The sequence below is a fragment of the Dipodomys ordii genome, unplaced genomic scaffold (genome assembly GCF_000151885.1).
Source record: "Dipodomys ordii isolate 6190 unplaced genomic scaffold, Dord_2.0 Scaffold83, whole genome shotgun sequence".
NCBI lineage: Eukaryota > Metazoa > Chordata > Mammalia > Rodentia > Heteromyidae > Dipodomys > Dipodomys ordii.
In genome coordinates this window covers 8451119-8467503 of record NW_012267299.1, presented here as the reverse complement: position 1 = coordinate 8467503, position 16385 = coordinate 8451119, and the positions used below count along the sequence as shown (strand labels likewise).

Below are 16385 nucleotides of genomic sequence, written 5' to 3'. Positions count from 1 at the left end.
GCCTTCCCTCCTCTGCTCCCTGAGAAGGAGTGAGGATGTTGGGCTTCTACTCACGCCGAGTCTTGGATCCTGGGTCGTCTCTGGTCTGCAAACTGCAGGATGAAGATGTCCTCTCCTTGTTGGTTCTTGCTGGTGTTGAGTAGAATCCGCTCGCCCGCTGCATCTGGCTCCTTCGTCCCGGACTCTCTGTGGCTCAGGTTTGGGTGCCCTGCGGTCGCCACCGCAACCCTGGCGCCACCGTGGCGGCTGCTGGCAAGCGCTCAGATGTGTCTCCTTGCCTTGGCTTCCCCTCTCTTGCCTAACTCTCTGTCCTGTGATGGCACACTTGGTGTGATTCTCTGGCTTAGGACTGTTCACTGGAATTCTAAAACTGCTTTCTATGGGAGAGCTTGTTCAGATTCCAGCTTCTCCTCCGCCATCTTCCCGGAACTCCTCCTGCCTGGTAAAATTTATTATATAGGAATGTAACTAGGAAGCTTTTTGTTTCTAATATTATGATTGGGATTTAATTTTTACAGGCATTTATAATTATTAATACATTTTATAATTATAAGTTTAATATTTTACTACCACTCTACCCATTAAAGATATTAGCCTCTGTCCTTTCTGGTACAGTGTAGTTATTTCTCAGGTTATAACCTGATTTTTCTATCATTTCAAATTTATTACGATATCTTTTGTAGGTTTAAAGAATTTTCCTCTTGTTTTTTTTCATATGCTGAAGTTTTTATTTTGTCTTCTGACCCTGGAAGTATATTCCAGAAGATCTTCCATTGGGTTTTACTTTGTTTCTGCTATTTTAGGGCTATATGCTGTTTTTGTCCTATTCCTGAAACCTTGTATCCATAATCATACCTAACAAGCATCTTCTAATTATTCCAGGATGTCCTCTGATCTAACAGTAGAATCCATTATTGTTGGCTTGATGAAAAGTAATACCCTTAGCTAATTTTCAGTTTCCTTTTTTTATTGTCAATGTAACGTACAGAGGGGTTGCAGTTACATAAGTAAGGTAATAAGTTCATTTCTTATCCAACTTGTTATGCAGCCCACATGGTCTCAGGATCATTCACTGATTCCTAACCTCTTTCATCATCTTTCTCTGAACTTATAGGAACCAAATAGGATATGTCACACAAATTAGGCATTGTAAGCAACCTTAAGCTTCTCACTGTTTGCCATTTGGAGTATAAGGATCCAAACAGGAGAAAGCCTGAGAGTTAAGAACATACCTAGCTTGAGTCCATGGTAACACTGGTTCCTGATATTTCATTTTCATTGTAAAGGGAGCTCTTTCTGTGTCATCCAACACATTAGGCCTCTAAATCTTGGGAATGGAGAAATTGCTGAGATGCCTTCTGCAGACAAAGGAGGCATTTCAGGGATAAGTAAGGAAGAGGACACAGACTTAAGTAGAAGGACAATCACATTTTGTCCAAAGTAATGAGCACCTAAAGCATCGTAAGAAAGAGAAGCCAGACCCCAGTCCCCAAGGCTTTTGGTAAAGGGAAAGCTGAAGAACATTTGGATTAGAAATGATACCTCAGATCCTCAGGTTGAAATAAGGAATAATTTTTTTATTGTGAAAATACCATACAGAGGCATTACAATTACATGGGCAAGATAATGAGTACATTTCTTATCAAGCATTGTTGCCTCCTCCTTTGTTCCCTCCCCCCCCACCAAAGTTGTAAAGTTCGTTTTTCGACATAACATCTTGTACATCTCATTGTTGCAATGGACCCACCTGTATCCCTATTTAAACAATTTTTTTACCCTTCCCCTCCACAAATTATACCAACATCAACTACAGGGAAAACAGGTTATATCGTGGGGGAGGGACAACTAGTATAGGTCTGAGACACGCAGAAACGGTCAAATACGTTGATGTTAGGTGAAATGAACCCCAAGATAAGGACCAAATGGTTTTCCTGTCTTGCGATTATTTCTAACATATTTATAAGATGATTTTTTTTGTTTCTTTGTATGTCCCTCCCCCAAGGAATCATTTGTTTAGCACAATTATCCATGGAGTGTAACAGAGCCGTTTCCATGTGTCTGTCTCTGATTCCCAATTTTAACTGTTATGTACACTCTCTTTTTGAGGCTATTTTTGTAGGCTATTATCTCCCATTTTGAGTTATCCCTTCTCCACATTTCAACCACCACAGCCAGCACTTGCGGTTTATTGACCATTGTTTGTGTGCTCTACATGAATTATTTCACATAACCCTGATACACGTGTTAAACTTCAGAGGGGTCTAGTTTGGAGACTTAGGAACTTGTATATGTGCTCCCCAGCTACCTAACAGGAGAACAGGAGCTAAACTCAGATCTACCTTACTCAAACATCCCCACAAAGCTAGTGTTTTCATTCTCATTTTACACTTGTATAAGCTGAAATTGAGCCACAAGCTCCTTAAAAGGAGATTTTTTTTCTAAAGCTTCTCTTTTCTCCCACATTGGCTTGTATTTGTGGACAGATAATAAACACACAATGATGGAAATAATACATTTCTCTGGCTTGAAACTACAAGCCACAGATTTTTAGGTAAATCTCATCTTTATTTTTATTTTCCATAGTTAGATGTTCTTTAATGGGGTTTCCATCTTTACTAAAATAAAAGTTTTTTTAGAGTATTGCAGGGATTCCATATAAAATCATAAGGCAAATAAGGTTAAAAATGATAGATAGCTGTGCATTCCATTTGTGTTTTTATCTCTTGAAACATCTTTTGGAGTTGTTAATCACTGCCAAAGATGTATTGCCTTATTTCTAAGAGATTCTCTTTTATTTTTTAGGATACAGCAGGCCAGGAAAGATACAGGACCATCACCACAGCCTATTATCGTGGGGCCATGGGCTTCATTTTAATGTATGACATTACCAATGAAGAGTCCTTCAATGCAGTACAAGATTGGTAAGTTACAGCACATACAGCTGTTACTAATGATGGAAGCTTTCTTCCCACTTACTTCCTTTACAGCAGTGATCATGGTGCATTGTCATTTTTGTGCTTATCATATACAGCAATCCTGATTGTGCTTCATAAGCCTAAAAATTGGTGGTTATGCTCAGGGCTATTGTGAAGGGATCAATAGGAAGTTATTTTGATGATATTCCTACATTTTAAAAAAAATGTCTGTGCTTCATGTCCTATTATCCAACCTGCCATAGAGTGCCTTCCTTTTATTTTTTTCTTTTCTTTTCTTTTTACTGGTTCTAAGGCTTGAACATGGGGCCTGGGCACTGTCCCTGAGCATCTTTTTGCTCAAAGCAAGGGCTCTACCTCTTGAGTATCAGCACCACTTCTGGCTTTTTTGAGAAGTTCTTTGGAGATAAGAGTCTAATGGACTTTCCTGCCCGGGCTGGCTTCGAACTCCAATCCTCCTATATCAGCCTCCTTAGTAGCTGTGAGCTGCCTGCACCTGGATAAATCAATCTTTCTCTCTCTTTCTTTCTTCCTTTTCTTTTCTTTTTCTTTCTTTCTTTCTTTCTTTTCTTTCTTCCTTCCTTCCTTCCTTCCTTCCTTCCTTCCTACCTTCCTTCCTTCCTTCCTGTCTTTTTTTTGTCTTCCTGTGGCTTAAACTCAGGGCCTGGACACTGTCTCTGAGCTCTTTTGCTCAATGGTAGCACTCTACCACTTTGGGCCAAAGCTCTACTTCCTTGTATTTTTAATTCAATAAAGGTTTGCAAGTGTACATGGGATTTAGAAATGGTAGCCCTTAAGCTAAGTCTAGCCTGCTACTTGTTTGTTTATAAAGTTTTATTGGAACATAGCCAGGCTCATTTGTTTATTGGCTGTGGTGCTTTCACACCCTAACAGCAGAGTTAAGTAGCTGCAACAGAAACCATATGGTCTGAGAAGACTAAAGTATTTCCTATCTGGCCACTTGGAGGAAAAGTTTACTGACTCCTTATCTAGAATTGTTACATGGGTTATTCAAACTGAAATTTTTCAAAGGACTAGAGTAATGGGAAAAATAGAGCCTAAACCCTTTCAACTCATAACTTTCGTCTATAATGACTGTGGCTTCCTTATCTCTCCCATCAGTACTTTGGGAGGATTCAGAATAGCAGAGGAGAATGGTCATTAGTTCCTCCTGTAAAAGGGCTTTTTTTTTTTTTCAGAGTCAGAATCTAGCTGAAGTTTTGTGTGGTATTGAAAGAGAAATTGAGCTCCCAATGGTAGTGACCACTGACTGAGGGAATTCATACCACATTTTAACTCTAAATAGTCACAGCTTATCTATGAATAAGGATTATAGTGAAAATATGCAAGCAAAACAAATAGCATTCATTCTTGTTCTGTTTTGTGTAACATTAACCTCAGTGACTTTTTTTTAATGCATATCATTAGCTTGAAGAAGGTCAGTTGTCATTAAAAACTTAGATTTGCTTTATGTTGTTTCTTTTAAATGCTGATTGTTCTCCCGGAAGATATCCACATCTTTCTTCATCATATGTACACATATATTCAGATACATACATATACATTTACAATGTATGAAATAATAACATTGATAATAGTAACTCAGAAGAGAAATATACTTAGAAACTGAAAAGACTGTAAGTGTAGTATCTGTAGGAAATCTAATTGTTTTGTACTGAAGGACATAGAGGACATAGTGACCTTTGTTATTAGATTTAATGTTATGAAAACCTCTGGTTCATGTCAAATTATTGTGCAAACTTAAGACAACTCCAAAGACCAGCAGGTTTGTTATAAAATGAAAGGAAACAGAAAATTTCTATATAGGTATCTATATAAGGATTTGATTTAGGATAAAAGTAGCATGCAAATTAGTACCGCAAATTACTGCTTATTTAGTAGTGTTATGGTATCTAGTTAATTGACAGCTATCACTGAGGCAAAAATGTTCATTTAACTTTGGCTAGTCTTTTTCTGAAGATGTTGAGACCAGCACTTCTAACCAGGGCTTGTTCTAACCAGACTCAGTGTTCCAAATGCCATTTGCACCCATAGTTTGTTTTGCCCTGTTGTTTCAATGAGAGTTACTTGGCCACTGAAAATACCTGGAAGGGTACTGTGAGCTCAACCCTAGTGACAGTAAAACCAGGAGCACATCCCTAAAGCCTAAAGCCTCAAGAAATACTCTTCCTCTCTCCTCACTCATTTTCTCTTGAACCCATCTATCTCACAACACATTGATGCTTGTATTTCCAGAGTTTCTCCTCTTCAAATCCGAGTCTATATACACTACCATTCCTTGGAAGCTCTGTTTTCTCTCTTTAGAAAGGCACGATTATTCTTGTCTCTTTTTGACTTCTCTCAAACCTCACACACACCTCCACTCATCTGAGGGTGAGTAAGCTCTGGTGGCTTTTTATTTTATTGTTCTCTGTGTCCTTGGCCATCTTCTTACTACCACAAATTCATTTATTATTGACATCAGATACCTTTCAAATTTTAATTTCTAGTTTAGTCTGATTATAAACTGCTATGCTGCGTTTCCACATCCCCCAAATATTTCTCTACCTGGACACCCTGCTAATGTATCAAAATCGATTATCTTTCCCTAAAACTGCTCACTTTTGTAACATCATTATTTCTGTTCATTGTAATAACATACTTTATTACTCAGGGTTATTACTCAGGGGCCACCTTGAATCCAGTCTGGAGACTCAGCCATTCTAATGGGAGCTAGCTCACACATATTGACTCAAAATATCCTTTAAATCTGTTGCTACCCTTCCATTTCTTTTTTGACCATCCTTGTGAAATATATTGTTATTTTTTGCTTCTACTCTCATTGAGCTACCAAACTGATATTTCATAATTCAGAGTTTTACCTTTCCAATCATTACTTTCTCATTGGCTACTCCAAGATTCTTCCACAACAACTGGATCTTGAATTTTATGAAGACCTCTGCCAAATTCTCATGAGCCATGATTCCATTCTGAAATTAATATGACAACTTGCAGTCTGACTTTCAGACATACTATATCACAAAGCCCTTACTTCTTTACAGCTTCATTTCATATTATTCTTCAATCATATGGAACAATTTATTACTCCTGAATATGAGCCCAAACACTTCAAATTCTGTGTTTTCTTTTGTATACTGTCCTCCAGTTTATATTTTTTTCTACAATCTTCTACTTCATCCATAGATTTTTCTAAAATCCAAGAAGTCCATCATTTAAATCATTACTTATTCAATCAGTTTTCTACAAAGCTACATAGGCATTTTTAGGTTTTATTAAAAATTATTCAGCAACACTATTGAGCATCTGGTCTTTGACAGCTAATTTCTTACATATTGTACTTGCTACCTGTGCCAGCACTATCTCAGTTAGTAGGTCTGCCATTACCCATCTATCTGATTTAGACTCTTTCACTCATCACACTTTATAAACCACCAAGTTCAACCATGTTGACTTTCTGAGTGCCTCTCAAATGCCACTCTAGCACTTTCTATAGACCTCATAGAAAACCTTCAGACTATTGCAATTTGATTGCACTTTGTTGTGTTTACTGGATTGTTACTAAGCCTTTTTTTCCCTAGTACTGAATATAGAATAACCCAATATCTGCTTCCTATTCTTTTTTCAATTTTTTGAATTCCTATATTTTATTTCTTTTTAATATCATATATTAATTTTACAAATGGATAAATTTAATTGTGGCTTTTCTATATAGGTGTATTATATACTTCAATCAAATTTACCTTGTAACTATTTCTTATCACCTTTTCCTAACCCCCCTTTTTTCCTACTCTGACTCTTACTAGTCTATGTGCCAGTCTCCGTCTGTGTTCATGTCCTTTTTTTCTTTCCTTTCCTTTCCTTTCTTCCTTCCTTCTTTCTTTCTTTCCTCTTTCCTTCTCTTCTTCCCTCCCTCTCATCTCACCTCCTTCGTTCCTTCCTCTTTTTTTTACCTTCCAGTTGGAACATAGCCTCAAATATACAAAATCTAGGTAAGTTGTCTAGGTTCTTTATGAAAGTCTAGTACGATGACTCAGAATCTCTACACTGTACATTTTAATTTTATTTAAAAATCTTCTCCATCTGTTCCTTTAATGCTTTTCTATATAAAGTGTGACATGGCCAAACACTGCTGAATTTCCTGTTGGAGAATATCATTGTCTTATATCCTCCTCCATCTCATTTGTTCATTCTGCTTTTTATAACACAATAAAGAACTAAAAATATAGAGTTTGTTTAAAGCTGGAAATCTGGTGAACAGATTGATGAAAAAAATCCCTACCAGCCTAAGGATAAAAGTCTAACACCAAATTCATATCGGTTTTAAATAATCGCTTCTGTGATTTTCAGGGTATCATTGCAACTGTGCCAGAACTAGAACAAAGCTTTACCTTCCAATATTCTCTTCCTATGACATTTTGTTTGTTTCTTCTTTCCCCCCAAATATACCACTGTAAGATAACATAATTTTAGCCTGATAGCAACAACTAAGATTTGATGAGTGGTTACTAAGCTTTTATTCAGAGCTTCCTAATCCTCTTTTCTAAATCAGTTCTGTTACAGATCAGAAGGGGAGTGGTAGGATTAGAGCAAAATGTCTGACCCTATACTTTCACTACTAGCCCAACTGACGCTCCAGGAGCCTCTTTTCTCTTTTTGGATGCTAATGACTACATTTCTTATAGTTGGTCTGAGGCAGCTATGAAACAGTTTTTTTTTGTATAGAAAATATAAATTAAACTGAAGTTTAAGTCACCCTATGGTGTGACTCCCTTCAAAAATAAAACCAAAACATCCTGCTTCTTCAATTGTCTTTAACATCTTAGTAAATAACACTCGCAAAAGCTCTCATTTTCTGACTCTATCTCCAATCATTTAAAAATTATTGTTATATCTTGTATCTAATTTCAAAATATAGTTCATGCTCTTTAATCACAGCAATTATGTTGAGGTGCTTGAGAGCCCCAAAATAACATTCTTCCAACAGACTAATATATAGCCATGGTTTATATGTGTTTTTACTGAAAGACATTATAGTTGTGTGTGTGCACCTCTGGAGACATATACACAACTATGATATATTAATGCATCTTATGACAAACAATGCCATAATATATGCCTGAAAGAAACTTATCCAACACATGGATTTTTTCCATAAAACATATTACAACCTTCCTGTGCTCAAAAACACTAGGCAACACTTGAACACCATACTTGACAGTAATTTTGATCAGTAAAATCATATACATATGCTCATACATAAAAAAGCAAAATAAGTAGACCAAACTAAATAGTAGAAGAAATAAAAAATGTGATGCCAAATAGACTATAAAAATGATGCTAATTGATGATCTAAGACAAGAAGGCAGAGGATTGCATTGCTTTACCCCAAATGAGATGGTTGACTTTGATTTTTATTACTCTGTCCAGTCAGCCAACTTTCTGCCTTTGGGTTCTAGTTTTGTTGTTGTTGTTGTTTACACACTCTATTTGATGCATTTGTTTCTGATTACCCCCAACAAACTTATCAGGCTGGACAGTGACATAGAAATTAGCTTCATGAATAATGCAATATATTAAAAATGTAAAGCCTTGAATTAAACAAGTCATCCAATACTGAATAGGCCCAATAGGCAAACCTGGATTTATATTCTGATCACAGAGAATTGTGAGTGTGTATGTGTGTGTCTGTGTGTGTGTTCAGTCTAGTAAATACCAAATAGTTTGAAACTGGAAGCATAAATTAGTAGTTAGTATATTGATTATGTATGTATACAGAAGGTACTAAGAGAATGGAGGGTACCCATCCTGTGTGATTTTGTGTTTTGATGCCCAACTAACATCAGCTATACTTAAGAAGCGGCAGTCCTTAAATATTGACAGTAATGTGAATACAAGAACCTAAATTCTAATAGATTCAGCCTTACTCCAGTCAGGGTATATAAGGAACTTAAAGATTAAACATAAAACTTGCACTCTTGAATAAAGGTGTTATGTAAATACAATTGCCATTTGTTCTGTTTCACTTGCACTTTAAAAATATACTTCCTGGAAGTTTCTAATGTGCAGTTTTGTGTCACAATATTTATAGCAATACCAGTATTTCTAGCAGGATTCCCCAGGTCTCTGTCTATTAAAATGTATGCTCTTTTCTCTAAAATTAGTTATCTGCCTTTGAGGGTAAATTTTTTTGAGAGACAATAATTACACTTGTCATGTAATTCCTCAGAGAAGCCCATTTTCCAGTTCTAGATCTTCTAGCTTGGTTTCTAGATGGAATTTGTAATGATTTATATTTGAAAGCAAAGCTACAAGATTGTTGCTGATCCTGTTTAGAGAACCGTTTTTGGCTTTAAAAGTGAAAGCACACTGTGACCACTTCTATAAATGCAGATCCATCAGGAACGATTTCCCTTCCAGTCTACTCACTAACCTGAGTAAACATGTTTAGTATATCCTGCTAAATATCATTGGCATTTATTTACTGTTTGTCCAATCACCAAGTAAATAAGGCATCACTCACTATGAAATGAGTATAAAGATACACTCTTCTAAATCTAAGTAGACACAACCAGTCTCATCTCTCACCAATTATAAAAATGTTTCACTGTATGTTCGATGTAAATCTCTTTACTCTAAGTGGAGAATTATGGATCACAACTTATTTATTTACCATTGAGAAGTTTGTTCATTTTTTTGGAAGTATTCAGATTTTAACGCCTTGCATTGGCTAGGCTGTCATTTGCTACTGGAACCACACTCTAGCATTTTTTACTGTAATTATATTTTAATTAGGGGTCCCACACTTTTCCCCAGGATCAGTCACAAACAACAGTCCTCCCAATCATGCTACGTATGTTATAGATATGTATTACCTGTTATTTGTTAAGATGGGTCTTGCTAACTTTTTGCCCAGGCTGACTTCAAAATATGGTCCTGATCTCCACCTTCTAAATAGCTAGAACTATAGGTAGGCCCACAATAAGACATGGCTATTTATTTTTGCAGTTAGATTATTGAATATAAATATCCTAATTATCAGTTGTAAATCAACTAACTCCATATAAATATACTCCTTGGAAATGACAATTAAACATTAAAGAAAACTATTTAGAAGAAAAAATAGAATAGCATATAAGTCATGGGAGCACTGTATTTGTTTGTATTTGTTTAGGTGATCAATATTTATAGGTGATAATATATGCAGTCCATTACCTGTCTGATTATATATATGATATATCTGATTTATATTTATACATATATATATATATATATATGATTCAATAAGCTATGGAATCTTATGGGAAGTATTCTTACATCTTTCCCTTTCTGAGTCATCAATTTTCAAAACAACAGTAAGAGTCATAGTGTAAGTAAAGGAAAGTTATAAGCAATCCAGTCTTATATCATAGTCTCTGTGACTCCATCTTATATCTCTACTGACTGAGTAACATGGAACATTCCTTATATACATTTCTGTTGTATTTTATCATCTAATTTTTACATATGAATATCACACTAACTTTTAAAATAATTTTCCTTCTTATAGTATAGTGAAATCTCAGTGAGAGATGTCACAATGACTGCATGAAATCTAGTTCTTGAATATAATTCATTCTAATCACTCCTGAATGGAATGAACTTTTTGAAATTGACATTCTAAAGTATGCCTTTAGTTATTCAAACAAATGATTGGAGAACCAATATTTATTATATTTTTTGTTGTAAAGATGCTGTACAGAGGGGTTATAGTTACATGAGTAAGGTAATGAGTACATTTCCTCTTGAGCATTGTTACACCCTCCTTTGTTTTTCTCCAGCCACCCCTTCCCTTCCCCATCACTCTCCACCTCCCAAACTCCTTCTCCCTTCCTCAAGTTGTAAAGATCATTTTTAATAATGTCTTGTAGCTCTCATTGTTACAATGGGTCAGCCTGTATCCTTGTTTCAGCCTTTTGTTATTTCCCCTCCCCTCCCCAAATTAGAAAAATGTATTTATAAGATGCAGAGTACTGGAATGGTGAAAACAGGGGTTATATCACGGGAGAAGAACATACAAAAGAAACAAAAGTAATCATAGAGTACATCATAAGTACGTTAAAAACAACAGCAACAAAGATAAAACCTCTTGTGTCTATCTTGGGTTCATTTCTCATATCTTGGCTCATTTCACTTAGCACCATCTTATATGGTCATATGTGCTTAGCTTTTGACCTTTTCTACTTGTCTTGTAAGATTATCCTAGACATATACTAGTTATTGCAAATAAGGGAAACCATGGAACCTATGTTTCTTTGGGTCTGGCTTACTTAGTATAATCTTTTTCAAGTCTTTATATTTCCTAACAATGGCAGTGCCATTCTTCTTGATGGAGGCATAGAATTCATATATTTGTGTGTGTATATATATATATATACATACATGTATACACACACACACACACACACATATCTCACATTTTCTTGATCCATTCATCTACTGAGGGGCATCTAGGTTGCTTCCATATCTTAGCTATGGTAAATAATGCTGCAATAAACATAGTTGTGCTGGTAGCCTTAGTATGGCCTTGTTTGTGATCATTTGGGTAAATGCTCAAATGTGGGATTGCTGGTCATAGGGGAGTTCTATGTGGAGTCTTTTGAGGAACCTCCATACTGCTTTCCAAAGTGGTTGAACAAGTTTACACTCCCACCAACAATGCAGTAAGGTTCCCTTCTGTCCACATCCCTTCCAGCATCTGTTGTTAATAAATTTTGATTATAGCCATTCTAACTGGGTTGAGGTGGAATCTCAATGTTGTTTCGATTTGCATTTCTTTTATGGCCAGAGAAGTTGAGCATTTCTTCATGTGTCTATTGGACATTCTTATTTCCTCTTCAGAGAAGTCTCTCTTTAAATCTTTAGCCCACTTATTAATTGTGCAGTTGTTTCTTTGAGGATTTGTTGAAGGGAGATTTAATTTTTTGAATTCTAAGTATATTTTATATATGAGGTCCTTGGAGGACCAATTTTTACAAGATTGTCCTCACTTAAGATACCAACCACAAGTTTGTGATCCCAAGTCTGCCCTAACTTCAAAGCAGATGGATAAAATTTTGAGGGTTCCAAAAATTCCATTCAGGTTCCATAATCCACCAGCATGACTCTCAGAACTCGAGAAAGTACACTTATGAATCTATCTATCTATCTATTTATCTATCTCTGAGTACCTGTGTGTGTGAGAGAGAAAGAGAGAGTATGTATGTATATGTATATAACTGCAAAGAAATATAAATCAGAATGAACCAAAGAGAGAAATGGCAAGATTGGGCAGCATTTCAATCATGAAGCTCCTGGCACATTTGTATGTGATAATATGAAACATATGAAAAAGCAAGGTTCACTTATCTAAGCTTTGGTGTTCAGAGGTTTTTTTGGTGTTTCATAACATATGTATAGTTGGTTGAATAGTTGCCCACATAGATGAACACATTTTTCAACCCATCTCCTTCTTTGAAGGTGTGTCTAATAACATATGACTCAAAATTCTAACCACTTAATCACATATCTGTCCTTTCTTGCATGGTTATCTCCCATCCCAGATCATCTCATTATCATAAAATATCATTTATTCTGCAAGGAAACCACCAGGAAAGACAAAGACATTCCAGTCATGTGCAGAATCCCACCTTCCACCATTTTCAGGGTTACTTCCCAGAAACAGGGAATAAAGGACAGATTCTTTGTAACTCAGTGTCCATTTACTTATTCATAATCAACAAACATACCACTAAATTAATCCACAATGCAATTCTATAGCACTTACAAAAAGCTAGATAGTAAAGAGAACAATGAAGTATACTTTATTTAAAACTAAATAAAAACTAAAAACTGTTTCTTTCCTACACCATCTTATAGAAAATGGCCTTAAGACATCCAGGAGCTCTGTGAAGTTAAAGAACACATCAGTGATCATAACTCCAGCCCATCTTCCTAGCCTAAATACTCTAATTTGCATCTGATTTAACCTTTGATGTTCTTTCTCCCTCTTGCCCTTGTTGATTCCCCAAATTTTGAAGCCAGTGGCTTGTTTTGTTTGTTTTCAAATAGTACAACAGATATTTTGTCTCCCTATCCAAGCAATAACCCCATCTACAATAAACCCCTTTCTTCAACTTCACATCTCTCTGAATTCCCTAGACTTGGTGCTAAACATGCTATTTTGGGCAGATTTACTCTCTGGTATTCAAGGTGTTAAGTACAATTAAAACTAACTGTATCCACTGCCCTAAATCCAGCACTTCTAATTGCATATCAAATATTTAAGCAACTTGAAAACAGAGGCTTTGCTACAGTGGAAATGATTCCCTTATCATTTCATTTTTACTAAACTATGAATTTTAAGTGTGTATTATTACGGTAATTTATGTAAATCTTCACTTCTATACTTTATATTCTGAAGATGAATCCTTTCTGAACTGCTAGTAACTTTTACATTCTGTGACCTTATAATATGTAATGAAAAAGCACCAAATATGGCTTAATTTTGGAGCAGGATAGGATTATTTGTCTTAGAAAAGATTTCCTTAAGCTATGAGGAAAATGTCTTCTTTTTCATTTTTTCTTAATTTTTACTTTTTAATTTTCCAATGTAACATCTACAGCTATGCAGATCTGGGAAGGGAATGGAGAGGCAGGAAGAAAGATGCAGGATGAGAGCAGAGTTATTCATTAAAGCTCTATTTTGAGGAAGGACAGAGGCAATCAGCAAAAGGACTGGAAGTCTGGGCTGCTCAGGAGAGCTGTGAGGGCTTTACAAACACTTAACAAAAGTCCTTTCTGTGCCTCCAAGTTAGAGAAAGCTGACAGACTCAAATACTGTGTAACCTTGGGAGGTTGACAGTACTTGTACTTTCTCAGGCTTATTTGACTAAATGAAAAATACAGAGTTCCTAACTTACAAGATGGCTTTGAAGAACAGAGAGAAAATCAAATGTAGCACCAAAGCACTCTCTGCCCTTAGATCTATATTGAACAGTAGTTTTCAATGTAGGCTGCACCTTGAGTCACCTGGAGATCTTTTGAAAGCATATTTATTCTTTGCCAATTCAGTCACAATCTCTGCCCTTGTGACTCTAGCACTAGGATATTTTCAAAACCTCCCCCAGTGATCATAATATGAGGTCACATTGAAAAATGAGCTCTTTTCCCAAGGCGACTTTTGGTCACTTATTGGAATTAGAATCTCATATATTATTAATAACATTCTAGAAAATGCAAACGTATCTTATATAGTTCTTTAACGTTTGTTTAGTCAGATTGTGCAAAATATTTCTCCCTCCTCCTCTTCTTTTCCTTCTTCTTTTATAAGAAGAACTTAATGCCTCGGTTTATAGGCAGGGAGGTGCTTTCCCACTTGAGCAACACTTCCAGCCCTTTTTTATTTTAGTCGTTATTGTTTTCATTTTAGTTGTTTGTTGGGTAGGATCATGCATTTATGCCTGAGGCTAGCCTCAGGTCTCAGTCTTTCTATTTACAAATTCCCCCGTAGCTGTGATGACAGGCACATGTCATCACATTGAGCAGCTTATTGCCTGAGATGAAGGTCTCATGCACTTCTTGTCTAGGCTGTCCACCTGCTGAGTGGCTAGGATTAGCTAAGTAGCAATAGCCTTCCCTCTGGACTGGATCTTAATGGTAGTTCTTTGCCAGTGTGGTTATGTATGTAACATAGAATTTGGATATAGATCAAGAATTCAGAGCATTTGGATCAACAGGATTCAGATGCTGCTGAATAGAGGACCAGTGGCAGAGCCAGTTGCTTTCTGGAGCCATGCCCATTGTAATCTTCCTTCTAACATAAGAAAGATATGCTTGGGTCCATGGGCTGTATCAAGTCATTTTCCTGAAAAGATGCACAAGGAGGAGGAAATTTTCTCTATCCAAGATTTAACATCAGTGATATCTCTATAACTAGTCTGAGACCCCACAGACTATTTCAATGTTGGAAATGGGCAGAGAAGACAAAGAAAAGGCTTTGTAGCTTGCAAGCCTGGGGTTTGGCAGTAGTCATATGCTTTGCCAGCAATGGTGCCATCGCCAGCTAATTCACCTTGTGGCAGGATTCTTATGAGCCTCAGCCGTTCATTTGCTATGAGACAGGTACCTACTGAACCTTTGTGGTTTTGTTTTGTCATTACTGAGATGATTATGTAGAACAGAGATAAGCCCATAGTTTCAGAACTTTCTGTAGTTTTTCACATATTCTGAGTTTTAAAAACATGAATTTCTAACCTAGAGTATACTGAATATGCATGAGAATATTCCATTTATCCCCCAAGAGTTATATTTTTTTTCACTTGAGGAATTTTGCATGGCAGTTACTAAGGTGGGTATCCAAATGAATCTACCATATTCTCTTGGACTTCAGAATCTCTTAGGAGAAATGACTTGTAAAGCCTAGGTCACTACTGCACAAGCCCTTGCATTTTCAGCCTGTCTCTCAGCCTTTGTCTTCCCTCTTTATCTTCCTTGTTACCAGGAACCCTCTGATTTTCAATGTTGTGATCTTCACATATCTACTATTTCATCTGTAATGTCTCCATCTACCTTTCTTCACTCAGATCAACAAGCTTTCACTTCAAGGTGTGGTACTCTTTGCTGCCTCTGCTTTTCCACAGAACAAGGCCTCCTTTTCTTACTGTAGAAGTCCATAAAGCTTTCATCCTATAAAGCTTACCACAACTACATTTCCATCAATAGTTGAGAAGAAGTACTAGCAGGCCACGCACAAGACAAGTATTTCCTAAAGGTCTTTCTTTCTGGTCTTGTGATCAGGATCAATTGCCATTGCCCTCGTACGTTATCATTTCTTTGATTCTTCTTTATGATCATTATTTCCTGTCTGTTGTTTCCAGTACACTGTAAGATTTTGGTTAAATATGAATTGTTTTTCTCTCTATGTTACCCAAGGATGTCTCAAAGAAGTTTGCACTTATTAGGCACTCAGTTATTATTCAGTGGATGGGTAGATGAATGGATGGATGGGAAAGCAAGGCTATGCCCACTCTTAGCTGACTATAGAGTTTTCTTCTTGTTTCAACAACTCCTTTTAGCTGAGTGATTTCATATTTACCAGGGACTTAACAAAATCAAAACAATTCACAGAATTCATAAGTTGGCAATTGATTTGACAAAGTTAAGACATTTGCACTTTAAAAGAGAGTTTTAAGCTGAATACTGATGGCTTATGCCTGTAATCCTAGCTATTCAGGAGGATGGGATCTGAGAACTCAGGTTGGAAGCCAGTGCAGGCAGGAAAATCCTCCAGACTCTTATCTCCAGCTAACCAACAAATGGAAATGGAGCTGTGGCTCAAGTGGTCAGGAGCTAGCCTTGAAAAAAGGCTTAGGGACAGTGGTGCTAGGTCCTGAGTTCAACCCCTAGAATAGGCAT

At 36.5% G+C, this 16385-nt stretch overlaps 1 protein-coding gene across 2 annotated transcripts in view; it reads left to right on the top strand.

The window, feature by feature from the left end:
- The window catches only part of Rab3c (RAB3C, member RAS oncogene family), a 214352-nt gene that overhangs the window by 112365 nt on the left and 85602 nt on the right, over positions 1–16385 (top strand). For both annotated transcript variants that reach the window (XM_013025246.1, XM_013025247.1), the window contains exon 3: positions 2803–2921. In XM_013025246.1, coding sequence (XP_012880700.1) covers positions 2803–2921 — 119 coding nt within the window. The remainder of the gene's footprint in view (positions 1–2802; positions 2922–16385) is intronic.